This window comes from Apteryx rowi, unplaced genomic scaffold (genome assembly GCF_003343035.1).
Source record: "Apteryx rowi isolate R43461 unplaced genomic scaffold, aptRow1 scaffold_31, whole genome shotgun sequence".
Lineage (NCBI taxonomy): Eukaryota > Metazoa > Chordata > Aves > Apterygiformes > Apterygidae > Apteryx > Apteryx rowi.
In genome coordinates, this window is record NW_020449530.1 from 4189535 (window position 1) to 4214058 (window position 24524).

A 24524-nucleotide genomic window follows, 5' to 3' on the forward strand; every position below is an offset into this window, starting at 1 on the left:
TGCTCATTTGGGCTGCTAAAGCCTACAAGCCTGCAAACGTTTTAAAGGCATCCATCACATGATTTATAGTCAAGCTTGCTATCAAGGAATGATATGTTAAATTTGTTTCATATCTTCATGCTTCTTGCTGCTAGAGTGTACTCCTGTTTGGAATTTAAACATCCATCTTATACATACAAATGGACAAGCCAGCTTTTTGAACTTGAGATGTTTCCTTTATCTTAAACATATGCAAACTAGAGATACACAAGAGCTTTGCTAGATCCATCAGTAAGAAATAAGATTAAGTCAAACAGATGATCACTGTAAGGGTCAACAAAGCAGTTATCAAGACTGATTAAACTGGAGCAGTACAAAGCAACATGCAAGTCTCATGAAGTCATAGTAACCATATGTTAAAGGCTGTCAAAGGCCAAGCTTATTAACAAAGCTTAGAGGTACTGGTAGTTGCTCTTAAAAAAAAAAAAAAAACCACACACATCAAGAAATCCATAATACTGACACAGGTATAATAAATGGCATCCTAAATGAAGGTCTGATGCTAAATTAGTTTGCAGTGTAAGGGAGACCCTGCTGTATGTGCAATGGGGTTCATTTACTAAATAGTCCCTATACAGATAGCATGGGAGAGAAATGACCAGGTAGTCATCAGTACTTTAAAGGGCTTTAAAAAAAAAAAAAAAAACCACACACCACACACCCCACAACCAAGTTGCAGGTCTGTTAGAGAAGCAATGGAGATGTATAGCCAATGCAAGCTGAACTTCTTTATGCACTTAGTATGAGACTCTACCACATTCACATATTAATATGCAATGAGAGTTGACTTAAGTTTAGGAAAAGGCTCTAATTAAGCACTTAATATACTCCAACCACTTATTCTTTTGAGAATGTTTTAGAAAAAAATTGAATATTTGAAAACTAGCATCTTTAAAAATAGAGTATAGGGTTAGTATATGATGGTTAAGGCTCAACATTGCTGTCTGGGGTGGCAAAAGTCTAGGTACTAAAAGCTTTATCCCAAGCTTCTCATCTCAGAACTTGCCAAAAGAATCAATATGCTTTTTAGTGTGATCACCCTCCAAGCAAGCATCAGTATGAAAAAAATCTAAGCTTGGAATAAAATCAAGAGCTTTATGCTAGCATCTTTACAAAGTCATGCCAGAAAACCTGCTTTGACATCTATATGGTAGCAAGGGTGAACTGTTTCAAGTTGTGAAACCTGTTACCAAGAAACAGCAGCTTTATTCCATGTCAATTTTTACTTTTGTATAAAGTGGGCAGCTAAACTGCTTTTAACTTTGAGTAGTTCTAGTTCATCGTTGGATGTACCAGTCAGGCTTTTCCACTAGCTATCTTAGTAGTGCACTAAAATTATAGAACACTTCCTACATGGCCATCATACTGCTAAAGTTTCTAAAGGCAGAAAGAACTAGTGATCTACAGTCCCCTTACAAATTCAGACTTTTATTTTAAACATGGAAGAGCTTTATAAAAATGATATGTTGCAGCTTAGACAAGGGCATTCATAGTAACAGCTCTTTGGTCATATGATATGGACCAAAAGGTCATGAGATCACTAAAGACTGATCACACTCTTTATCTGTAAGAAAAGGGTTTCATGAATACAAATGCTAGGAAGCACTTAAGTTGGATTTAGAATTTGAGCAGAAGGTTTCAACTAACTACCAGGTTCCTCAGCAGTTCTGATCAGAAGAAAGGATCAGGTTGTAATGCAAGTTGTATGGCTTCCCCCCACTCCATGAGACTTCATGACATCTGTGATTCACAGATGTCAGTTTTACCTTTGAAATATATTACATCAGAATGAAATCTGCATATTGAACACAATATAAGCAAGCCCTACAGCAATTGTTTGGAAGCTTAAGAATTTCAACCAGTTACATTACTGAAGGGAAGTCAGTGTGACAACCAAGAATTAGATTTCCAAGAGTTAGATTTAAGTTTCACAGGATATGTATTTAAAATCAGTACTCCTAATCAAGTGTACAGTGTTCCACTTCTAATTTCTTGACTAGCAGATAAAAATGAAGTAGGTAACAGTGGAATTCATTTTGATGAAGAAAGGAACACTTAAACTGCAAACAAGTACCAAAAGAGTAGTCTCATTTCAATTATACAATTTACCCTGAAGTACTGAAACCTATGACTAGGTTCTGTAAAGACATGCATGTATGCCCCACAACAGAAGTTAATAAGCTCAGTTTGATATATTTTGAGAATAAAGACAACTAGCAGGATTAATACTAAAATGCATATTAACTTGTTTTATTGAGGCACAACAAGGCATTGTGAATAGCCCATACTTGAGGCAATCAATAGTGTAGTAAGCTGGACATTAATACAGTTTAGGGTAAGTGCAAACAATATACATTCACAGCTTTACTAGCAAGGCTACATCACAACTGATAAAGTGCCAAATTAGTGCTGATTCAGTACCCCAACTCCATGATTTCACCTTGCACAACAGAACCATCATTTCCCCCAATAATGGAACCACATATCTTCTATAAAGTCAGTAGTAAGTGCATAGCTAGTCCCACCCCCCCCCCTCCACCAAGGTGTTTGGAGCAGCTTTTTTTGTAAACATTGCACTGGATTTCAGTCCTGATAAAGGAGGTATCCTGAAAAGGTAGAATATTTCCAGCTACTTCCATAGATGGCTCCCCGATGCAGACGTAACCAGATCTGGTCTCCCTGGAACAACTGCAGGACTGCATGGTTACTAGCTGTTTCATGATCAGGAGCCCCATCGTTTGCATATGCTGACACTAGGACCTCTTCATTCTTCATGAGATTCACATATAGGGGAACATTTACAGCCAGCTTCAGCATGTGGAAGATGAAGACATAAGTACCATTCACTGGACAATTGAACCTACCAAGCTGGATATCAAAAGTTTCTCCAAGGTTGTTCAGCAGCAGATCAAACACAATAGGCTGGTCTAGAGTCCCAGGGGCCAAGTTAGATGTTCTAGCAGCAGAAAAGGCAACTCTCATCTGCTGGGGGAGGGGATAGACGTGCACTGGTAGTATGGTGGCAGCTTGGCTTGTCACTGGCATATCAACAGGGGTGATGCTGCGGGAGTCTCCCTGACCAGAGTCCCCACTGTTAAAGGTTTCATTGTCTCGTTCTGGACTGCTCACCTGAGAAGAATCACTCCACCCTGCTGTTAAAGATCATTAGCAATAGTAAATAATTCTTGTAATAGAAGGATAACCTTAAATCTGCAGGCATATTTTTAAACAGCAACTGTACAGGTATTGCTCTAGCTTAAGAGTCTTGCAACTACAGTAAACTGTCAAAGAACCTTTGAGAACAAAACTTTGAAGTTGATTTACATTCACAGCACTTGCATTCAGCAAGAGGGGCCATAGTTTGACCATGAACAATGACTTCATACTTTTGAGAGGAGAGGACAGTAGCTAGCAACAGTAACTAGCTATGCTAACTTCTGTCATTTCTGACAAACTTTGCAGTACTACCAACAGCCAAGTAGTCAGTCACCTTTAAGACCTGAAGCTGCACTTCAAGTTACTTGAATACTGCCCTTCCAGAGTTATTCTTAACAGGTCATGGCAACTTATGCTAGGACATAAAGTCTGAAAAAACAGAGCTGCTTTTAAGAAGCTTTCTGCACCTCATCACCTACAAAAATGAAGCAGTTTAACTGTTCAAGTGTCAAAGCTAAAAAGATCTAGTTCAGTCTTGGATGAAAACATTAATAGAGCAGAGAAGTTTAAGACAGTCACCCTCATGTTTCAAGCCAGTTATTTCTACTGAAAGGAACCCATTAAGATGCCTGACAAAACTGGAGTTAGGCTTCTAGATACCTTAATGCTAAACAAGTATATGTCTATCAACTATTCACCCACCACAACCTGTTTTTTAGTTCTCTTCCTCTCAAATATACTCTAGTCAGATTCTAACTGAAGTGACTTGCTTTACTTATCTTAAAACAAGACTTCCATGACATGCAATACTAATTTCCCTTAACTCTTCAAATAAATGACCTAGTTATTCCCCCCACTTTTCATCTGTAGCATTATTGGTTTATATCTGTTTACAGCTCTTAAAACAGATACTGTTCATGCTCAGATTGAAACAAATCATCTCACATATTTCCATATCTTTTGTAATCCAGCATGGAATTACAAAGTAAAGCTGTATTTCCAAATAACTTTCTCTATGGAAAATAGCTCATCTTGCAAAGTTTGAGATCCATTTTGATAGCTTACCCAATCAGGAAAGGAGAACCATACAATTAACTACACAACTGGCTTATTAATAAGAAGCCAAATGCAACATTGGTAATACCCTGTAGGTACTTCCTAGTCAACTTATTTTTGAAGAAAATTCAGCAAGGTACCATTTGTCAGAGGACTTTAACCTGTGAAGCACCAGATTGAGAATGGTGAAGTCAAGTTTGCTGCTATGGTATGCTGACATTAAGAACTGTCCTTAAACTTTCATCTAGCTCAGCTAATTCTGTACCAAGCTTGAGCTGTTTGGTAACAGTAATACTACACTGTTTTTATCACTATTCAAAGTAATAGTGAACTTCAGTATCTGCTACACCCAAGCACACACACAAGCTACTGGGAACTTGATGTCAGCCTTACCTCTTGAATTTGCTCGAGGACCACTAGTTATCCCACCTCGTTTATAGCACTGCTGGTAATTAACATCCTAGAACAAAAATATTAGCAGATGGTTATGAGCAAATTGAAAACAAATGGTTACCAAATAAATAGTATGTTCTCATTTCGCACAATTCAAGCTTAAGTCTTGTTCTTTACAACAATGGACACTTACATGATCTGTCTTGTTTCCTACAGAACCTGCCTATCTGGCTACATTAGGTAAGAGATCAAGACATACTCAGGCTTTATGTCAATGATAGATTCAGTACTTTAGACATCAAGATGGCACAGAGTCAGGAATATTCTTGTGCTTCAGGCAAAGATTGATTTAATTAAGGTGATCTTGTCTGCACTGCATTGAAGGGCTTTTCTGAAATACATAAAAACTCAGTGAAATGAGAGCAAGTAAGCTCTTTGTACAGAATGCTGCATCTTTTCAGTAAGAAGGAAGATCACATGTAAAGGAAGATCACATGTAAAGGGAAATACATTGTACAGACAGCCCCCTCACCTATTAGGATCTAGTACATACACCATTTACTTATTAGGTGCTTTTTTAAAAAAAAAAAAAAAAGATGAGCTACAATCAAACTAAAGGCTGGCAGGACAATAACAGTAGCCCTTCATTGCTTGTTACTATTTCCATAGGAAAATTAACTATGAACACTAGTCAACATTAGAAGMACTGCTACATTTTAAGCACAAGTCCAAAAGCACAGATTTCTATCCAAGAATGTGGAATGAATGCTAAAGATACAGTTAGTGGTCAAAATACAGTAAGAAAATCCATCCCATCTGCTCAGATGAAGAAAGAATAGCACATAAGCAGATTTCAATATTTAGAAGACTGAGGATATAGGAGCATATGGTTAAGAAACTTCAGGATATCCTGCAGCCAACCAGGGCTTCTAGAATTTCAGTAGGGTTAGAACCCAGAGCCTGYGGGGCCTAGCATGAAGGTACCTTTTGGATAAATAAGAAATTGCTGGAACAGATGTTCCAGGCTGCCCAGGGGGAAAAAAAAAAAAAAAAACTTCATTCAAGACTTATGTTTACATGTTATGAGTTGTGCATATTACTTCAAAAGGCTATCCTTAAGGAAGGATGTTTAAATAGCCAAGAAGCCATAATTCCAGCATGATTCAGCAATGACAACAGAATCTACACAAGCAGAACAGAAGTTTGACAGTAGTAGTTAGAGGTCAGGAAAACAGCACATTTGTTTTTAGTATACTAAACTTGCTTAAACAGGAGTCAACCTGAACAGTTGAAACTTCAGCACTTTCTAAAAGTGCACTTCACAGGTTCAGATAACATTGCAAGACTAATTCATCCAACAGTGACAGAATTACTTTAAACTGGTTTCCAGTACTCCAGAGATCCCATCTCAAAATAAAGGAAGTCAAAAATCTAAATGTGCCAATGTTTGAAAGGTGGAAGCAAAGTTCCACATCCTCTATGCCAGGTAGCTGGTCTATTCTTAACCAGTAAAAGGGGGTTTGATGGGTAGGACTACAATAAGCTCTCAATTTTTGGTCTTGTGGGAAGTGCCTTGGAAACTCAGGCCTAGTCACGCACATTATCAACACAGCTCTACAGGAGTCCATATGTTACTACCATTTGACATGAAATGCCCATTTATTATTTGTCAGAAACACTAAGTCCCAATATACACTAGCCAACTAATAGYTTGTCACTGATATATGGTGTGCAATACTGATAGTATGACTCTGCAAGAATCCACAAGCCCAGCACCTTCTAAAAACCAATATACAAGACAAGTCAACCAAGCAACTCAAAACATTTTAGAGAACTAGTCTAAGACAGTAACAGAACTAAAGAGACAGGCTGCATCTGTAGAACAGGAGCACAACTAGATATACAACTAGATATAAGGCATTTCCAAAGATCATATCCATCAGGGAAGGGGGCTGAGGTCTCAAATTTATAAACAGTTGTTGGAGCAGTGAACTCTGCCACCTCGAAACAGCCAATTCTACCATTTCAGGCAAGCAAGAGAATTTCTTAATACCTGCAGGAACCTCGTATGTGTTATATGATCAGACAAAATATTGCCAGTCACTTTACTGATGTAAAAATCACGATTTCACTGTTTCCTGAAGGTACTATGGAACCAGCTGGGCCAGTCTCCCACAGGGGTAACAAGCCATATTTGTCAGGAATGAAGAGAAGATTACTGTCCTGAAGAGCTTTGCATCAGCTCTTGAAGTTGAACCCTACAGATTAAAGGACTTAAGATCCTGGAGAAAGTACAGACTCCAGCTTTGTCTTTTGCCGTAAATACTTTCTTAGGATCCCATAAATTCCAAACTATGGAAGACATCCCATGGTGTCACATCCACTCCTTCTAGTTCTTCCCCTCTCCCRCATCCAAACACTCTACACTCCTCCTCCCCCCCCCACCCCAAGAGGGCAGACTACCTCCAAAGCTGAAACATTATCAGGGATTTGCTGGCATAGCCCAAACTCCTATCAGGTGGCTCAGGGTAAGCCAACTAGGCACTATAGGTTTGTTACAACCTCTTATAATTCCTATTGCTGAGRAGTTGCACTTTAACTGACAGGAAACAGCAGCAGTTTAAGCTTCCTAGTTTTAGCTTCTTTTGGAGAAAGATACACACGCTCAAGGGCTAGTAGAGAGGTATAACAAAACTCATTTAAATGTGACACCTCAGATTCAGTCAAGACCTTATGCACAGGGACACATTAAGTCACTGAATTTCACCTTCAAAGTAATCAGGTGTGTTCAAAAGGTAGTTTAGTAGCTAAGGGATAATTTACTCACACAAGAAGCAGCAATCAAGTTCAGGTGGTCTTAGATATGACCAATTTGGAAATTAAGCCATGTCAATCACAATTATTTCTCCACTAAAAGCACACAACTCATTTACCTATTCCAACCAGCTCTTAGACTGCTTGCCTTGCTGTCTTAGCAAGACAAGATTCCTTAATTTGACTTTCAGCATCATACTGCAGCAGAAGTTATTCATCTTCCCACTTGCTTCTGAGTCAGTTGTACAGAAAGCTTTGTCTGATGGTTTAGATATTGACATACTTGTCTCCCTCTGCTCCTTCTTCCCCCCTCATTTTTACAGCTTGGTAACTCTGCATTCTGAGGTAACAAGCAGAAAGCATGGTACAACAGAAAACTGAAGCATCTGCAGAATTCACTGCAGTGACAAGGTATCTTTTCCTTACATTAAAGAAATTCTTCCTCACCCCTCCCACCCCCAAGCTAGTTTAAGGAACACTTCCCCAAAAGCAAGTTTGCTAGTTTGATACCCAAAATGTACACCTCATCTCATATTCCAATGCAAGAATGTAGCAAGAATATAATTCTTATTAGGACCACCTACCCACCTTGATCAAGTAAGACACCACTGACCAAGAGAAAGGCAAGTTGCTAGAACTGATTTAAACCAGGTTAACAGTTGGTTTTTAACTTTACCCCTTTCAGAAACAGAGCAAAGAATGAGATGGGTAAAGCTTCCATTTTGCACTAGCTAACATTTGTCAAAGTCTGTGCATTCAAGAGGAACAAATTCATGTATTCCAGCTATGCTCTACCACCTACTAGTACTACAGATTTAGGTTGCAAAACATGAAAGTCATTCTTGGTTATGATCCACTACATATCTTCAAGATGAGCCAACTCTTAAAGAATCTGCCCTCAAAGTGTCAAGTTTGCTAAAGCAGAACTCTAGGCTTTTTTGTACTCCGCATAAACCTTTAATAGAGATATGAATAACTACTCTTAGTCACAGTGCAAAAAAGTGCTGATAACTAGGGGACTTCATTAAGACGAGGGAAACAAGAATCTTGCCTATTTAACCACATTCTCAGCCAGTCCATTTAAGAGTTCATGTATTTGACACTAAGGAGGAGACACTAATTGAGTCCTAACTTGGAAAACCATAATAAAATGATCTCATTATGCCACATCTTATTTGYCATCTGTTTGCATTTCGGAGATTCACCTTGGACTAAGTTCAACTTATCATGCAACAGAGTTCTGCCTGAACTGATTCCCTATTGCAACTGCTGTCTACTGATCAAAAAAAGTGTTTGTCCAGAAAACAAAGTTAACCTCTAGGCTGTAGGAAGACAATCGTTCACCTGTTGGGTGAATGAAAAGCTATGGTATAAGAAGAGGTATCTTCTGTGCAGTGCTCATTAAGAAGGCTACCAGAAACAAAGTCAATACTTACCCTCTGAGAATATGGCATTCCAGGATAATCTCTACCAGGGAATTGCAGCTGGCCATAGTTGCCATTAGTTATTGAAGGTGAGCCTCTGTAAGCATCAAAACCTGTTCAAATGAAGTGGATTATTCAATATTACTGAATGATCTAGTTTATATTAGAAGCACAGAACACAACTAGAATTCCCTTCTGGGAATTATCTGTGTTAAGTTATTTAACTCCACATCTATTCCTTCTTTCAGAATTCAAAGCAGGGTCCATCACTACTATTAGGAGTGCATTTCAGTAGCTACCCAGAACAACTCACTCTGCATTTATTAGTGTTACATAATTAGAAGTATTAACATCAGACCTTAACAGTTGTCTGTTTGATACTAATGGGATACCCAGAGCAGCTGAAACACTCTCCAGATCCAGAAACACTGATTTTGACAGAATTAATACTTCATTTTGCTATTACAGATGCTTAAGTATAACTTACACATTTAGGTACTATGATATTTAGCCTCTTTATTAGACTAACCACCAAATTGGATCAGAAAGCAACTTAGTACCAGAAACTAAAATCCTTAACTGCTCATAAGTTAGGACTACATAAGCCCATTTTTGGGTACATGTTCCTACAAGATACTAGGCAGTGGCAGCCTAATAGCTGAAGCCACCTCTGCCTCAGTCTGGAAGTGCTCCCCCACTTCAAAGTGGAGTAGGTTGCAGCTACCAACAACTGATGAGAAGTTAGTATCTGTTGAAGTCAACTGAAGCTTTCCAAACTTCTACTAGCAACAGAATGGCAACTGATTTACCAAGACCACACACCTTCTCTTGAAACCCTTCAGTTATTGTTAAACCAGAAAGGCTCTCAACTACTGGGAATCTCTCCCCCCATCCTAGTTTTCTGCTGCTACTATTAAAGCCACTAGTGCTGAGCAAAGAGCATCTTTCTTCAGGCAAAAGCTGACATCTGAAAAGGAAATACCTGCCCAGAATTTAGTGAGTGAAGATAAAGGCCAAGAGAAAGGATAGATGGGGTAAGGAGTTCTGAAGAGTAAACAGACTAGCAAGTAAAACAGTCCATATAACTACGTGATTTACCAGCCTATCAATGAAAATTTCCACTTTCATAATTCAAAAGGCTATGAAGTTGTTTCATCAGTTAACCTCAAACCAAAAGTACAGGGATTATGAATAAAAGTAAGAATGAATTTGCTTAAAGTCCACAAAGGAAAGCCCCATTCTTTGCACATTACTATAAAAATTATTTTAAGGAATCCATGTAGAAAGCCTAAACTCAATACCATGTTGTGTTAAGGCATGTTCTATTGTCACTACATTAGAATTTTCTTTCAAGGTAGTAGTATATAAAGCACATACCTTTGTATCCACCAGGGGAACGATATGAATTGGCCAGTGATCTTCCGCCTCTGGTGGATCCTCTGACAGACCCACGACTGTTAAGGTAAGGCTGAGGCGGTCTGGGAATAACATTAGTCTGTGCTGGATAAAAGGCAAGGCTACCATTGCTAACAGGAACAGCTCCATCAGGTTGATAACTAACTGCTCAAAACAAAAAAGCACAAATTCAGAGTTTAGAGCTGTAATATATTACCACACCTATAAGCTAGGGCAGCATCAGGAATTTAAGAACTGGATAAAGCTGCTCTGTATTTCCARTTCTCATGCCTTTCATACTCTAAGTAAGATCCCTCCCCTTTGCTTGGTATAGTTGTGAATGATTTTTGTTACAAAGTGCACTATAGAGGCAAAACAGCTGAAGCTATCAGTATAAGCCCTTAATGTATTCAACAAGATTTAGTTGCATAGTTCAAAACCACCTTGTGAACAGTATTGAGAAAATAACCAAGATAGAATAAAGTTAAGCAAGAGCTGATTAGGAATTCACTTAGAACCAGTACTGTTCTACCAGCAAGATTTGAATGGTCTATTTCATGAAGTAGATCAGTGTCAATATCCTTCAGCATGAGGAAACAAACTCAATCTTGTTAAGACAAGAGCAATGATAGAACAACTATAGAAAGCTAGGTATAAGTTCAGTCTACTCTGAGGACACATTCCTCCCACGTGTTATTAGACTGTTCAATCCCAAGTAAGGGGTACAGCAGCATTCAGAAATGCTTTCCACTCACAAGGTGGTTATTATGTGGTTAGGTTTAACTATAAACATTGTAACCATAAATGCTTCCACAGAGCCATGCTTTATACCAATCCAAAAGCTTAAAACAGATCCAAAGTGACAGCCTAAACTCTTTCTGAAGTCCGTGCAGAACCATTGCACAAAATGATTAATAAAATCATGGAGTTCCTCATTTAGAAGCTGTAGAAGGCTACTGATCACCTCCTGCAGTCTGATGAAAAGGAGCATTAAGCTAAACAAGTTTCACTGATCTGCTATAGTTGTCTTGTTTTCTGGCACTCTTAACCTTGGAATGTCTCATTGACTTCATACAATATCAATTAATCTCTATAGCAATTGCTATAAAGAGTCCTTTGGTAGAAAAACTGAGTAYATTAGATGACCTTGAGGCAGATATGTCTTAGCTTTGACTAGATGTCTTTATACATCCAGATTCCTACTTGTCAGCTTCTTTTCATCCTGGAACCTGTTTCAGGCAGATTTAGGGGCTAGTTTCATTCAAATTCTTAGAAATCACTGTCAGCTACATAAATTCACCCAGTATCAGTATCTGAATGTCAAGCAGGTCCATTTTGTGTGTTGAATAAGGCAGTTCAGGACCCTACTTATCAGAAGTATTCTTCAGATATACACACAGACTCAATCAGCTAATAAAATAAGTCTCTGTAAGAAGTCCCTAAGCTGTACCTGCTTCGGGTAGGAGTGTATGCACAGTTACTGCAGCTTAGCTGATTCACAGAACCAGAATTACAATAACTTGTGACAGAAGCCTCCTAGTTCAGCAGGTAACAGAAGCAGCAAATGGTATGAGTTTAGGGCTAGATCTCTGCTACAGAGAGCTAGAACTTCAGCATAGTAAGATTCAGTTGTAGTGAAAAGTATTTGTTTTCATGATGGGGTGGCAGATATGATCTGTCTAAGAAAGCTTTAGTAAGGTATGCAATATCCACGTGAAGACTTTAGCAAGTACTAGAGTACAATCCAGATAGCTAGATGCTTTAAGATAATTATATTGCAAACTTATTTTAAGATAATTACATTGTGAATATATTGTGTATTGAGTTCAAAGGAATGAAGATAGCAGCCCATTCTTAAAACGAGAAAATTCTAAATCCTAATCTGCTCTCAAATGGCAAATTTTAGTCTTGCACCAGTAGCACAAACTGCTTATCGCTTTGGGTAATTCACCTAAGCACTGACAGCCTATCACATAACCTTTTCCTGTTCACCATCCACCACTTCTTAGCATCAGAAGCAGCATTAGTGTTTGTTACCAGACACTAAATTAACAGTTCCAAATGAAATATTTCATCACTGCTTCAGTTATCCAAGCCAAACAAGTTTGCTTGGAAAAGTGTCACTGCATGCCTGAATTTCCCTCCTGCTGGGGAATTATCTATATTGGGCTCACAGGCAATACTGTCCATGCAACTAGTATAGAAACTAGCAGTTTTTAAAATTAAGTTCACATACCATACTGTCAACTAGGTTATGAGATGATGTAACCCTAATGTTACCACTGAAGTTATGCTGTGTCTGTTAAGAATTTCACTGAATTAGAGGAACCTCCATATACTCATAGCATAGGTCAATGAATTAATACTACTATAAGCTGAAGGACCTTATTTAAATGCTGTTTGAAATACAGACAAGAACAGTTCTCACCTGAAGACAGAGATTCTTGTGAAAGAGATGTTTGTTCTGCAACATGAGAAGACTGCAACTGGCACTGAGGAGGAGTCTGTGTACTTGCTGTAGAGAAACTCTGATTATATCCTGCAGAATATGAAGAATCCTCTTTAATTTCCTGGTCTTTACGTGGAGGCAGCGGTGCATTCACCTTAAATACCTACAACATATGAGACAAATGCTTAACACACCACCAGCTAAAGTCTCCACCTAATGCCATCACTCTGCTATGCCCTGGTTTAAGTGCATATGCCTMGAGCAGTTTCTAGAAGACCAACTGTTTCTTAGGATGAACTGAGAACTAGATGCAGTAGAAACCATCCTCCTCCCTTTCTATAAGCTTATAAGAGCTTATTCTTGTGTACTTAGCTAATAACCAAGAGACATAGCTCGACTGACCATAGCTATTGTGTTCAATCAACAGAACAGTTACCTTATAGTAAGCAATTTTGTTTCCATGTTAAAGCCACTTAAACCCTCAATGACTACCTGTCCTACAGCTTTTTATCTAAAGCTAGGACAGCTTGTGCCAAGATAAGATATTCAGGTTTGGGAAGAATTTGTTTCCATACACATATTGGATGCTAACCTAACTCTGCCATCCACTGAGATAATTACCAAGACAGCTTTCACCCCCTTGATAAGCTGAGCCTCAACTTTCCTTCTCTTGTTAGCTGAGGTATCTAAAACACGCCAAGTAAGAGGCAGAATCCAGCAATTTAGATGTTAACCTTATAGCCTGGGCAGTAAGTTGGTGTGCAGATATTACTGCTAGCTAAATCTGTGACCTAGAGTTCAATCACTCCAGTGTCTGTATTGCTTTATGGCCAAGTTACCAGAATTGATGCAGTCAGAGGTAACAGCTAGTATCAAGATCAAATAGGAAAGAAGTCTTCCATTTTACGTAAGAGGATCTAAGTTTCAAGTAAAGAGTTGTCAGCAGTATTGATACCAAGTCTAGAGGTAGGCTAGACCATTTTCCAAGACCTCTGCCTGAAGATAGATCAGGGAAAGATTAACTACAGCTAGATACACAGAGCAACTTAGCAGCTTGACAGTGCTTGTTGTGTTCAAGAGTATCTATAATTACAACTGGGAAATGAAGATCTTTCCCACAGTCAAGGAACCAAGTATTGCTTCTAACAGAGATGAAGCACAGAAATCCCTCATGATATTGAAATAAGGAGTACAAGTTTGAACCATTACGAAATACCATAAATTCTGGGTTTGGACTTGGCCAGATGAAGTAATCTGTGATCCCAAAGCTTAACTGACAGTTGTCATGTTTTAGATACCTGGAATTATAACAGATCTTGAAGAATCTGAAACTGGAGTGTTGTCCTTGAATATTCTATGTGGTATCTATCTGTTCAGTCTCAAGGATGCGTAGCAAGACTTCTGTCAATCCAGAAGTCTAGCTGGTCTATAATCCTTTTCAAATAAAGGGGATCCCATAATGGGATAAGATACCCGTGCCTGTCTTACAGCCAAGATTATCAAAGCTGGCACATTATGTGTTCTCAGTAGCACTCAAACTTCTTGTTGAATGCAAGAGTCAGCATTGGATCCTTCATGCTATCAAACAAAGCATGACACATTGACTTAATTCCCACTGTATCAGTGGGTAAAGGCATACCTACATGAAAAGGAGCATAAGACCTTACACAATCAGAAAAGACACCATGCATAGGGAAGTCTGGCTCATAAGCATACAGCAGTACTCACTMCTTTGAATATCACTATTTTGTGCCTCAATTCCTGGTCCAAAAAGTTCTGTACATGCTTCTATGAATCTGTCTAGAGATACTACACTTGCAAGGGTCCAAAAAGTAATATCCACAATATTCTCTGGCAAGAAACTCTACATTTCAACCACATGTCAAGTATGTTCAGAACAAAGAAGGATATATGCGAGACAAGCAGGTGGATGCCCCTTCTCTTAAAGCCTCTGTATGTGCTTTGGGCAATTAAGGCAGAGCTTTCAAGCTTTGAGACTGCTTAGAGCATGAAATACAGAATCAGAARTTCCAGGTTCTTCCACATGCCTCCCCCATCTCTAGACATACTTGATACTTCATAGAGGGAAAATCTGCATGGTGGCAGTCTTGCAGAAACAGAAAAATAGCTTAAAGGAAGTCTTACTAGTGATCAAGAGACCCAAGCAAGGGGAAGTTATTACAGTTTACTGCCACAAATGGATTAAGGTAAAGCCATACTAACAGTTCCCTTATCAAGAAGATATTACCATAATGGAATTTTAAGATGTGTGGCACTGAGATACACCAGGAGAAAAAGCAGTGCAGACTAACTTTTCAGTGATCACTTATTCCTCTCCAGTTGAGCATCAAGCCATTCTTCTAGCCACACTAAAAGACTATAAAAATGAAGTACTATCAAATTCAGTCAAAAATTCCTGTTGTCAAAGCAAATCCACTCAGGAACAGTGCTTTGCTACTACTGTAGCAATCCTCACTAGCAATTGCAGAAGTTAACATTTAGTTTGTTTAGAAAGAATCACTTTGCAGTAAAACTGAAGAATGCAGTAGAGTCAGGCTGGTAATACCCACATCATGGACTATTTGTAGCAAGTGGCCTACTTTTTCCTATCGGTGAAGGTTATAGGTGAAATTCTAATGGAGTTAGGCTACAGGTAGCATCTGCCTTTAAGATTCTGTAAACACAATAGCAGCAACAAGGCAGTCAAGACTTCTGAGGACAAAAAGTAACCRAGACTTCCATTACTGTCATCGCAGTGTCATTGGTATTTGGCAAGGAAGCACCTGACTTCTATCTCCTGAAATCTGATGGTTGTGCTTTCCTGGCAGCAGTGAAAATCTAAACAGTGGAGGTAGGAAGTAAGCCCTACATTGCAAGGTCTGCAAGACTCAAAGCCATCACTTCAAGAGGAATTATCATAGTGATTTAGTTAGATATCCGTTTTATCAGCCTGACCCAACATTCCAGTTGGTGTGCTGTTTTCCAGGAGCCCTGAAACCTTGAACATTTAACATTAACATTTAATAATACAGCATTAATTCAAGTAAACTTACAATGGTACCAATTTGATCCAAAGCACTCTGAGAATAAACATTAGGTTCAGATAGTGATCTGAATGACTGAGACCAAAACCCATATTTAGATCATGACAAATGCTCATCTTATAGACTTGGTCCCCAGAAAGACTCTGGATTCCTTGATCATAGGATGCTGCTCTAGAAACATTACGGAGAAATCCACTTAAGAAAAAAAAAATTTTCACCTGACTTGGTAAGTTAATCAGTACTCCAGGCTTAAGAAGTATATTTTACTTAAGTGCTCTGTATTATCCTAGATAAGAACTGAGGTGTAATGCTAGTCTTTCTCTGTTAAGAGATTTGAACATAATGGTCTTTGGTGTATGCATGCTTGAATAACACTAGGAAGAAGGAACACAAACCTCAAGATGTTTTGCATGACCCACAGTGACTTAATTTGCATAGCATTTAATCAGTTATTCCAGTAATAGCATTATTTAAATGGATCTAACTTAGAACAATCTCCCCACCACCACTAGCCTGAATAAGGTGTATCAAAATCACATGCCTCTGAGGAGGGTTCTACTGGAACTATTTCTACAAATACAGAAAGGCAGGAGTAGGGGCATCATGGTAGTGATTTACTACCAACTACTAGACTAGATGAAGCTTTATGCACACCTAATAGCCTTTCAAAGCATAGGAATTTTAGCTACCTACTGCCACCAAATCCTACTATATGTCTCAATACAGCAAGATGCAGGCTGTCCAGCAAGCTGTGGAACTGCATTAGTACAGTTGTTGAAGTGAAGAGTGCCTTCAGAGAGTCTCAGATGACCTGTTCCTAGCTTTGCTTTCGAGCAGTAGAGAATATGCTACCATATGGTGAGAGTTTGCTGCCCTCAAGGGAAAGAACAAACAAAGATCATTTACTTCACAAAGTCAAACCGGCAACATCACATGGAAGGATACCTATGAAGGGGGTTTACAAGAAAAACCAGCACAATTTTTCAATAATTAAGGATAAAATTGCTAATTATCCCAAATGTAGACAGTGTTAGAAACAGCTACCAGTTGGCCCTGAGAATTTGTGCTTGAGTCAGTGAAGGGCTCATAACTAGAAAACAAACTGCAAAACTCATTGAATTACATTTGTCTTAAAGAAGGACATCCACAAGATTCAACACTCAAAATGGGAAACACATAGCAACTTCAGAAGATATTAATGAAGGTAGTTTTAGACACATTAAATAATCTTTTACTATTTGAAGAACTGATACGGAAATTTTTTCAGCTTTATCTTGTGTACTGTGTCTCAAGGTTATGTAGACAGAAGTGAAACAAAGTTAGTTTCAGCTTTTTAGCTTCTTCTAAAAAAGGGAGCACATAAGCCCAAGGACAGGGAAGGGAGCATAAATAGCTACTACATGGAGACCCTTCCTCTGGGTCCTTCTAGGAAGGGCCTGCACCTCAGATTGCTGGATGGCAGAAGAATGTTAGTAACAATGAACACCCTGAAGACACACTGATATGTGCAAGAGATTGTAGACTTTGTAAACTCTTCCCTAGAGATCTACTACTGACTACTTGTTAGACAGGATAATGAGTTAGATTCTTGCTTATAAAGGACATGTTTTCCATGATTCCAGTAGGCTGAGTTTGAGCCTGTCAATACAAGTGATTTAAACTGCAGCAAGTCAAGGTCAGGCTACAGAAAGCTTTACAGCACTAGTGATAGGGAAGAACTTAAGGATTCCACATTTCTCTGCAGTCTATTACTTGCTATCTATGCATAAGTACAGTCAACTCCACCTTGTGGCATACATATAAATTGGTTGATTTCAGATCTGACTTCTCCCTGTTAGTTCCTTGAGGATACTAAAATTATCTCAGTATTCGGTATTGGAACTAGACAGGGACCAAAGCAGGATCTCTGTTCTTAGAGATGAGCTGTTCTAAGCTCTGAAGGCAATGGAGAAGCAGAGTACTAAATTAGTTTTTTGATATTAAAACATTAAAACATTAAAATTACTTGAAGTTCTGTACTATATTATGGAGAGCCAAGTTCCAAGTATTAGGACTAAGTTACGGACATGCTTATCAATTATTTGTGTCAAGTCACATACTTACAGTCTGCATAGCCTGAAAGGGAGCTGCTGTTATTGTGACAGAACTGCTACTTGCAGGAGGAGACTGAAAGGTTTGTCCTGGTGGTACTGGTGACATGGAGGTGCTTGAAGTAGGCAATGGTGACTGTGGCTCACTTGAGAGGGGAATAGTTGCCTGAGGGAAGAACAAAAATATGTAATGAAAGGTCACCTGATAATTATCAGGCAGTAACAGAAGCAGTTAATTTGCTTTAAAGCCTGGACTGTCAGAAGTCAGCAGTTTCTACAGGATGACATTTGGACATAGCAGAGCCACAAAATAGCTTTTGCTTACAGTTTCAAATCTTGCTGTGCATCCTCAGCAATCAGTACTTCTATTGCAGTCTCTGCTGATTAAGTGAAATGTGCCTATGCACTACTATACATACCACTCATTGTAATAATTTCACCATAGAGACATTAGGATATTTTCCCCACCACTAAGGAAATATGGAGTGCTTTGTCCAATTTATTGGAAGGTAATTCCTTCTGGATAACATTAAGTGACTTCTGCCTCTTTCCAAAGGAACTCAGAAAAGCTTTTCAGGGTTTAATTTTTTTTTTCCTCCTTCCTCCAACTTAGTAAGTTACAGCTCAGATTAGAAACAGGGCTGAGCTGTCCAAACAAAATATTAACCAGCATTAAGACTCATCTATGCAAGTGGCAAAATGAAATGTTTATTTCAGATACAAGTATACTGTAGGAACCGCAGTTCAAAAGGACTAGTAGGGATCTCTACACATTTTAGCAACCAATATATTTACCTTACCTGTATTACTCTATCCCACAGTATCATTAATAACTGGACTGCAAGTTACTTGTGATGGCTCACCTGGGCAATTTCAATCTTTTTGGGCATCAGTGGCTCAGAAATATGTGAGCTTGTCTGATACAGTGGCTGGGAAGTATATTTCTCAGCCTCTTGAGAAAGCGATGCTGATGCCTGAAAGAAGCCGTACATATGCTAGCTATTATAAGAAGCATTGCAGAAAGCACAAGGTTCTGGTAAAGCTATAACATTACCAATGTATGACTTTAAACAGGTGGATTTTGAGAGACCAAAGCAAACAGTAGGTCTAAAGTGAACCAAGCAGTCAGCTTAGCCAAACGCTTCAAGTAATTGGCTTTAGATTACCCTTCCTACACAACAGGTTGTACAACTGGCCTTCTGAAATCAGATAATTCTAAGAACTTTAGATCGCTCCAAACAGTTTAGTGAAGTCTGACAGACCTACCTCACCGAATTAAAATCAAAACATACGTCTGATATTAAGCTTCTGGCAAGTTTTGTTTAACAAGGCTTCAGAGCTAAACTTAGGCAGGCAACCCCTGCAAAACCTACATGTTATGTTGTTTAACTCACACCTGTAATGCTAGGTTTTGAAGAGTTGCTTATACTTAGATACTCAGTCTAGGGCTGAAGACTACCAGTATTATTCTTACCATGTATACCATCACAGGTACTTCAGCCAGACCTGCACTTACATACTAGGGGAGTGCAGTGTCAGTATGGAGTGCATTTCCTGATTGTGCAGGGATCAAGCTATCCTTTTAGTGCTGTCCACAATCCTCCTGCTGTTTGTGGAAGAGAAAGCTATCACCTCAAAGCTAAGGTACCAGAGATGAGCCAGGCACAAGCAACCTGAATTCCAAACACTAAACTAGAAAAAAAATGACATGCTATTAAATCAAGAGTCCTACATTATAGCACAACAGATCTGGATACATATTAAAACAGCAGGTTTAATCCCTGTCAACACAAGAAATCTGATGTCACTGAAAGTGATAGAAACTGTCAAGAATGAGGCCAAAATGCTGATCCAAAGGTAGCAACATAGCAGTCTTGACAGGTGTAGAGTTGAATACATGTAGTATTTACCCCTGTTCCTTTATATAATGTACAGTATACTGGAATGTGTGTATCAACAAGAAACACCAGAAAAATGCATGAACACTTCCCCATTATAACCTACATCCTACACAGTATTAGAGAGTCCAGTGGGAAAGACCACACTGCTTTCCTGAACACAACATACTTCAGCAAGAGTTCTTCAGTAAGACTTTGTTCTGCACAAGCATGAATTGAAACAGTGTTTTCAACCATAATATACCTGAACGCTAACTGCAGTATTTCTTCAACTACTGCTTGAGAGAACAGTCTTATACAGGAGTGTCATTTTATGACACTATCTAAAATATGCAGTCTCTATGTTGTCATTAGAAGGGATATTTTGTGCTAACCAAATCAAGTATGTTGCTCACATGTTCCCACAAGAACACATACACCACTTTCTAGCCTGCATCTTTCATCCCACACCCTTCCCATTTCACAGGGCAAACTGTTCACTTCAGAACATTCATGCACTATCAGGAAGGAAACTTTTCAAACCCATCCTGAAGTATTACAGGACAGAGGACATGCTGTCACTGTTACTTGTGCTCTGTTCCTGTGCATTGTCCAAGTATGGTCATTTAGGAGAAGCCCCACCACAACTTTCAGTGAGGGATGGCTATCTGAAATCTGAGTGCCAGTGAACCCCAAGAAATATTACCTGTGCTGTCTGTGGTGTCACCAAATCTTCAGTTTCAGAGCCGGAGAGTGTCTGATCAGCAGATGCTAGGGAAGTATTTGAACCATGCAATGTCATGGGAGAAGCAGCAGCCTTGCAAGAAGAGRAATCTGAGATAAGGTTTTGAAAGGCTGTCTGGAATATTTCCTTGAGACTCACACTTTGGGAATAAGTGAACAAAGTCTACACCTCAGAATGAAGCAGGAGCCAACACACCTACATGCTTTGGCCAGTTACAGTCTTTACATTTCTTAGGAATTCTTACTAGTGGCAAGTAAACCTATTTAAAACCAGTGTAGCGTGACATGAGCACAATACTTAAGGTTAACTTTCAACTATGGCTGTTGAAGTTTGAGACCTTGTATCTTTGGTACAAGTGAGACATGAACAAAACTGAAGTGGATGTGCATTATCTGGAAAAGCAGCACACCACTATTAGCTATGACTTGAATCTATGGGTTAAATATTAAAACTATTCCAGCACATCTCCTCCAAAGCGTTTTGCTTCAAGAAATTTCAAATATTCACTTCTGCTACAAGAAAATGAAATCAATTCTGTCAGCATTTGAATGATCTTAGACTTGCAAGCTACTAAAATTCAAATTATACAGAATGTTAAAAAACATTGATAATACAAAAAACAATTGAGATATAGAAGTTACTGGTAACAGATGTAGTATTATTTTCTGGCTAACACTTTGCCTTTTCAGAGCAGCCTTAACTTACTTGGAGTGGCTGTTGAAGAAAATCACTTTGACTTGGCAGTTTTTGTTCTTTTGAAGCTATAAAAGAGTAATGAATTAGTCAAGCAATATTTGCTTTTAAGTTCAAAAACACTAAATATAGTTTCAACATGAACTTTGAGAGCAGTGTGTATGAAGATATGTACTATTTTTAGTCTATGCACTGCAGGTGTTTGGACTTTATTCAGCACCACCAAAATACACACATTTGAAAACCAGTTTTTCAAAAAACAGCAGGTATTCAGTGATAGAAGTATTTCTGTTAAGATAGATAACCACTGTCTAGATAAAACAGGAGCAATTAAACATTTAATAAGCTATAAAACAGACTTAACCAGCTTAAGTCCCATATAAGCAGTTTCTTATCATGGCCCATCATAGAAAACTTCAGCTAGATAACTGCTCTTTATCCTGAGCTCATTCATGGCTTGCATCTATTTATGCCACGTCTAGACAGATTTGGCACACAAGTATAGCATGCCCATTCTGCAGCTGGGTACATCAGATGTATATGCCAGTGATTATACAAGAACTACATTTCCAGACAAATGAATCAATTTAAGCCATCTCCAGCAGCACTTTAAACAGGTGAGAGTGTCTCAAGCTGCTCTTTTGTTATGTCAGACACTGGTATTGCTAATTAGACAAGCTGTTTTCCCCCTTTGGCCTACTGATCCACAGTCCAAGCAAAACTTGTTGGTATTCTCAAAAGCTTACATACAGTTTGCACTTATGTTATTACCTACCTACAGGACTACTTGCTGGAGTAACTGAAGTTTGTTGGGATGAACCAATGGCACTTGGTGAAGCTTTATCAAAATCCAGAATGGATTCCTTAAAAAGAAAAGAATCCTCAGCTAGGAAAAACACTAAATTCCAGATATAGATGAAACAGTATCTTGTCAAATGAGGATGTTAACTAAGTACAGGTAGATCCATTTATTCAGTGCACACATGCATTCTCAGCACTATATTTTTCCTGATCTAGTAGGTATCAGAGCTTTGTGCTACAACAGCAGCAGTGGGGGACAACACATACTTGCATGAAGTTATAAGTCCCTTGTATCTGAGTCATCAGATCTTGAAGTTTTTCCCTTCTTAGTACTGGATCTTTTGGAAGAGTTGAAGTAGAGCAAAATTCTGCAGCTGGCTGATGTACAGGTTTAGGCACCTAATAAAGAAAAAGAGGATATTAAAAATACTGGAAGACAGACAAGCTGCCTTATCCAACATAGTTCCAGACCAAGTTAGATATGTCTGACACCACAGACCAAGGAGCTCTGCGCTGTTATTGACATTTCCTGAATCAAGCTTTCGCTTCATAACAACCAGCTTACTATTGCCACAATTAGTTAAAGCCACAGAATTAATTCATTTGTTTTCTGATAGCCAAATAGCATAAGGCAATAAGTTATCTGCATTTAATGTTAGATTAAGCACCTCCATTTAAAGAAACACATTTAAGTTGAGGGCCAGGACAAATTAAAAAACAAACTGCACTACAAGGTTTAACACATACTTCTTCCCAGTAGAGCCTGTGCCAGTAAGTACAGATCTTTTATTGGGATAGCATTTCCAGAGATTCTGAAGAAGCTGCACCTAAGAGATACATTGCAAGCAAGTTACTTGGCATTAGATCCAAGTGCTTGCATTTAGGAGCCAGATACTCTCAATGCACCAGCTCCTGCAAGAAATTACATTAAACTTTTTGAAATTTGGCATGAAACCTACACCTGTGCCCCCTCATGGGAGCCTAACATGGTTGCTAAGCACAGGCTTCTGCTTAAGTGTTTCAGATGGTCCTTAAGAGCTCATCCCAACTGATTCTCACTTCACCTTATTTAAAGGGGGAACATTTCATTAGAGAACAGATGAGTCTAAGGTACCAGAAAGTCAAAACAGACTCCTTAAAAAGAAGCCCTGTTATTTGCAGTGACAATCATGCAAGACTGCTTTCTAGATAGTCTAACATGTATTTTGAGAGTAGCTTGGGGGAAAAGTAGGTTTGTTATTATTTTAAAACTACAAATTAATGATTCTGTAAAGACTCATTGCTTTTCTGTTTGTCTCTGCAGCTAGATGCAAATCAGAAGACAAAGAATAGTTGCATTATTTCAACTGGTCCAAATGCTGATGCACACAAGAACAGGTGTTTGCACTGTATGGAAAGCAAAGGCACATTTGTCTTTCTAATAGGAGGCTGCTACTTTAATACAGTGTATAACAGTATTAAAGTATTTGTACTAAGTCATTACAAAAAATATGGCAGAAGGGTATACATGTCATGCCATTCTGATTATCAAGCTGGATTCAAAACAAGTTGAAATGCTCTACTTTGTCCAGTTTTAGGCTAACTAGCTCAGAAATGCATCACCCCTGCATTTCCTCTTCAACAGTTATCTGAAGCTAATTGCTAGCATTTGCAGAAATTCCTGTAACATGCACAAGAGGCTTGCAGGGTTTAGTGAGCTTCACAAAGCATAATCTACGTACATGCAGCACTGCATTAACTCTGAATGAGTCCAGTTCCAATATCTATGTGGCACACATGATAACTATGTGTTGAGCTGTCAGAAATTTGGCTATTTTATTCTAGAGCTAGAAGCGTAATACAAAGATGCACTCTTCCAAGTATGCTATTTTAATTAGGATTTCTGATCCATAAAAAATAACTTTTACTACTGACTGTACACAAGTTTATATTGCTGCAAAGTTTCCTATAGCAACAAACAGGAACTAAAGCCATTATGGATCCAAGTCCAGGACAAAAGTTATGATTAAATAAGAATATAACTTAACAAGCTATCAGTTAATTATGAGGAATGTGAATATTCCTGTCCATCACTTTACTAGCCCTCACTTATAAGCACAAATAATCTTAAGATACTTGCTGTCATAAGCCCATTATGCAAACTGCTTGATAAATGCTTCTCTTGTCCTCACTACCCTTTAAGATGCAAATTACCAAACACATTCTATGTTTGCAACTGGTAACAGAAGAAGCTTTTCACCTTTAAGTCACCTAACCARGTTAAGTCTGGCAGTGTCTAAAGCTATTAAGATTGTCCACTAGCTACCTAAGTTGGGCTTAGCACATTAAACACATCAAGTAAGACCAACAGCCTCAAGGGGATGGAAGCAGAAAGAGACTGTATCTTTGACAATGATAAATGAGCCACTGTAAGCTTCTGCATGCTTGTGCTACTTGTTATAGTCATCTCCCTCCCCAGATACTCTTGACATCATGCTGTATGCCATTATGCTCACAGCTTTATTTCAACTGGAAGAACCATACAGTGTTACATACACAATGTTAGGGC

The 24524-nt window shown here is 38.6% G+C and overlaps 1 protein-coding gene across 9 annotated transcripts in view; it reads right to left on the minus strand.

Annotated features, from left to right (window-relative positions):
- Nucleotides 1–1451: 1451 nt before the first annotated feature.
- The window catches only part of CAPRIN2 (caprin family member 2), a 42815-nt gene continuing 19742 nt past the window's right edge, over nt 1452–24524 (minus strand). For 6 of the 9 annotated variants that reach the window (XM_026070360.1, XM_026070362.1, XM_026070359.1 and 3 more), the window contains 11 exons: nt 22244–22375; nt 21951–22038; nt 21188–21243; nt 20444–20554; nt 18724–18834; nt 17874–18026; nt 12706–12889; nt 10260–10442; nt 8895–8995; nt 4645–4711; nt 1452–3191 (listed from right to left, as the gene is read on the minus strand). In XM_026070360.1, coding sequence (XP_025926145.1) covers nt 2623–3191; nt 4645–4711; nt 8895–8995; nt 10260–10442; nt 12706–12889; nt 17874–18026; nt 18724–18834; nt 20444–20554; nt 21188–21243; nt 21951–22038; nt 22244–22375 — 1755 coding nt within the window. In that variant the 3' untranslated portion in view covers nt 1452–2622. The remainder of the gene's footprint in view (nt 3192–4644; nt 4712–8894; nt 8996–10259; nt 10443–12705; nt 12890–17873; nt 18027–18723; nt 18835–20443; nt 20555–21187; nt 21244–21950; nt 22039–22243; nt 22376–24524) is intronic. The other 3 variants (XM_026070356.1, XM_026070357.1, XM_026070361.1) reach the window with 3 other exon arrangements.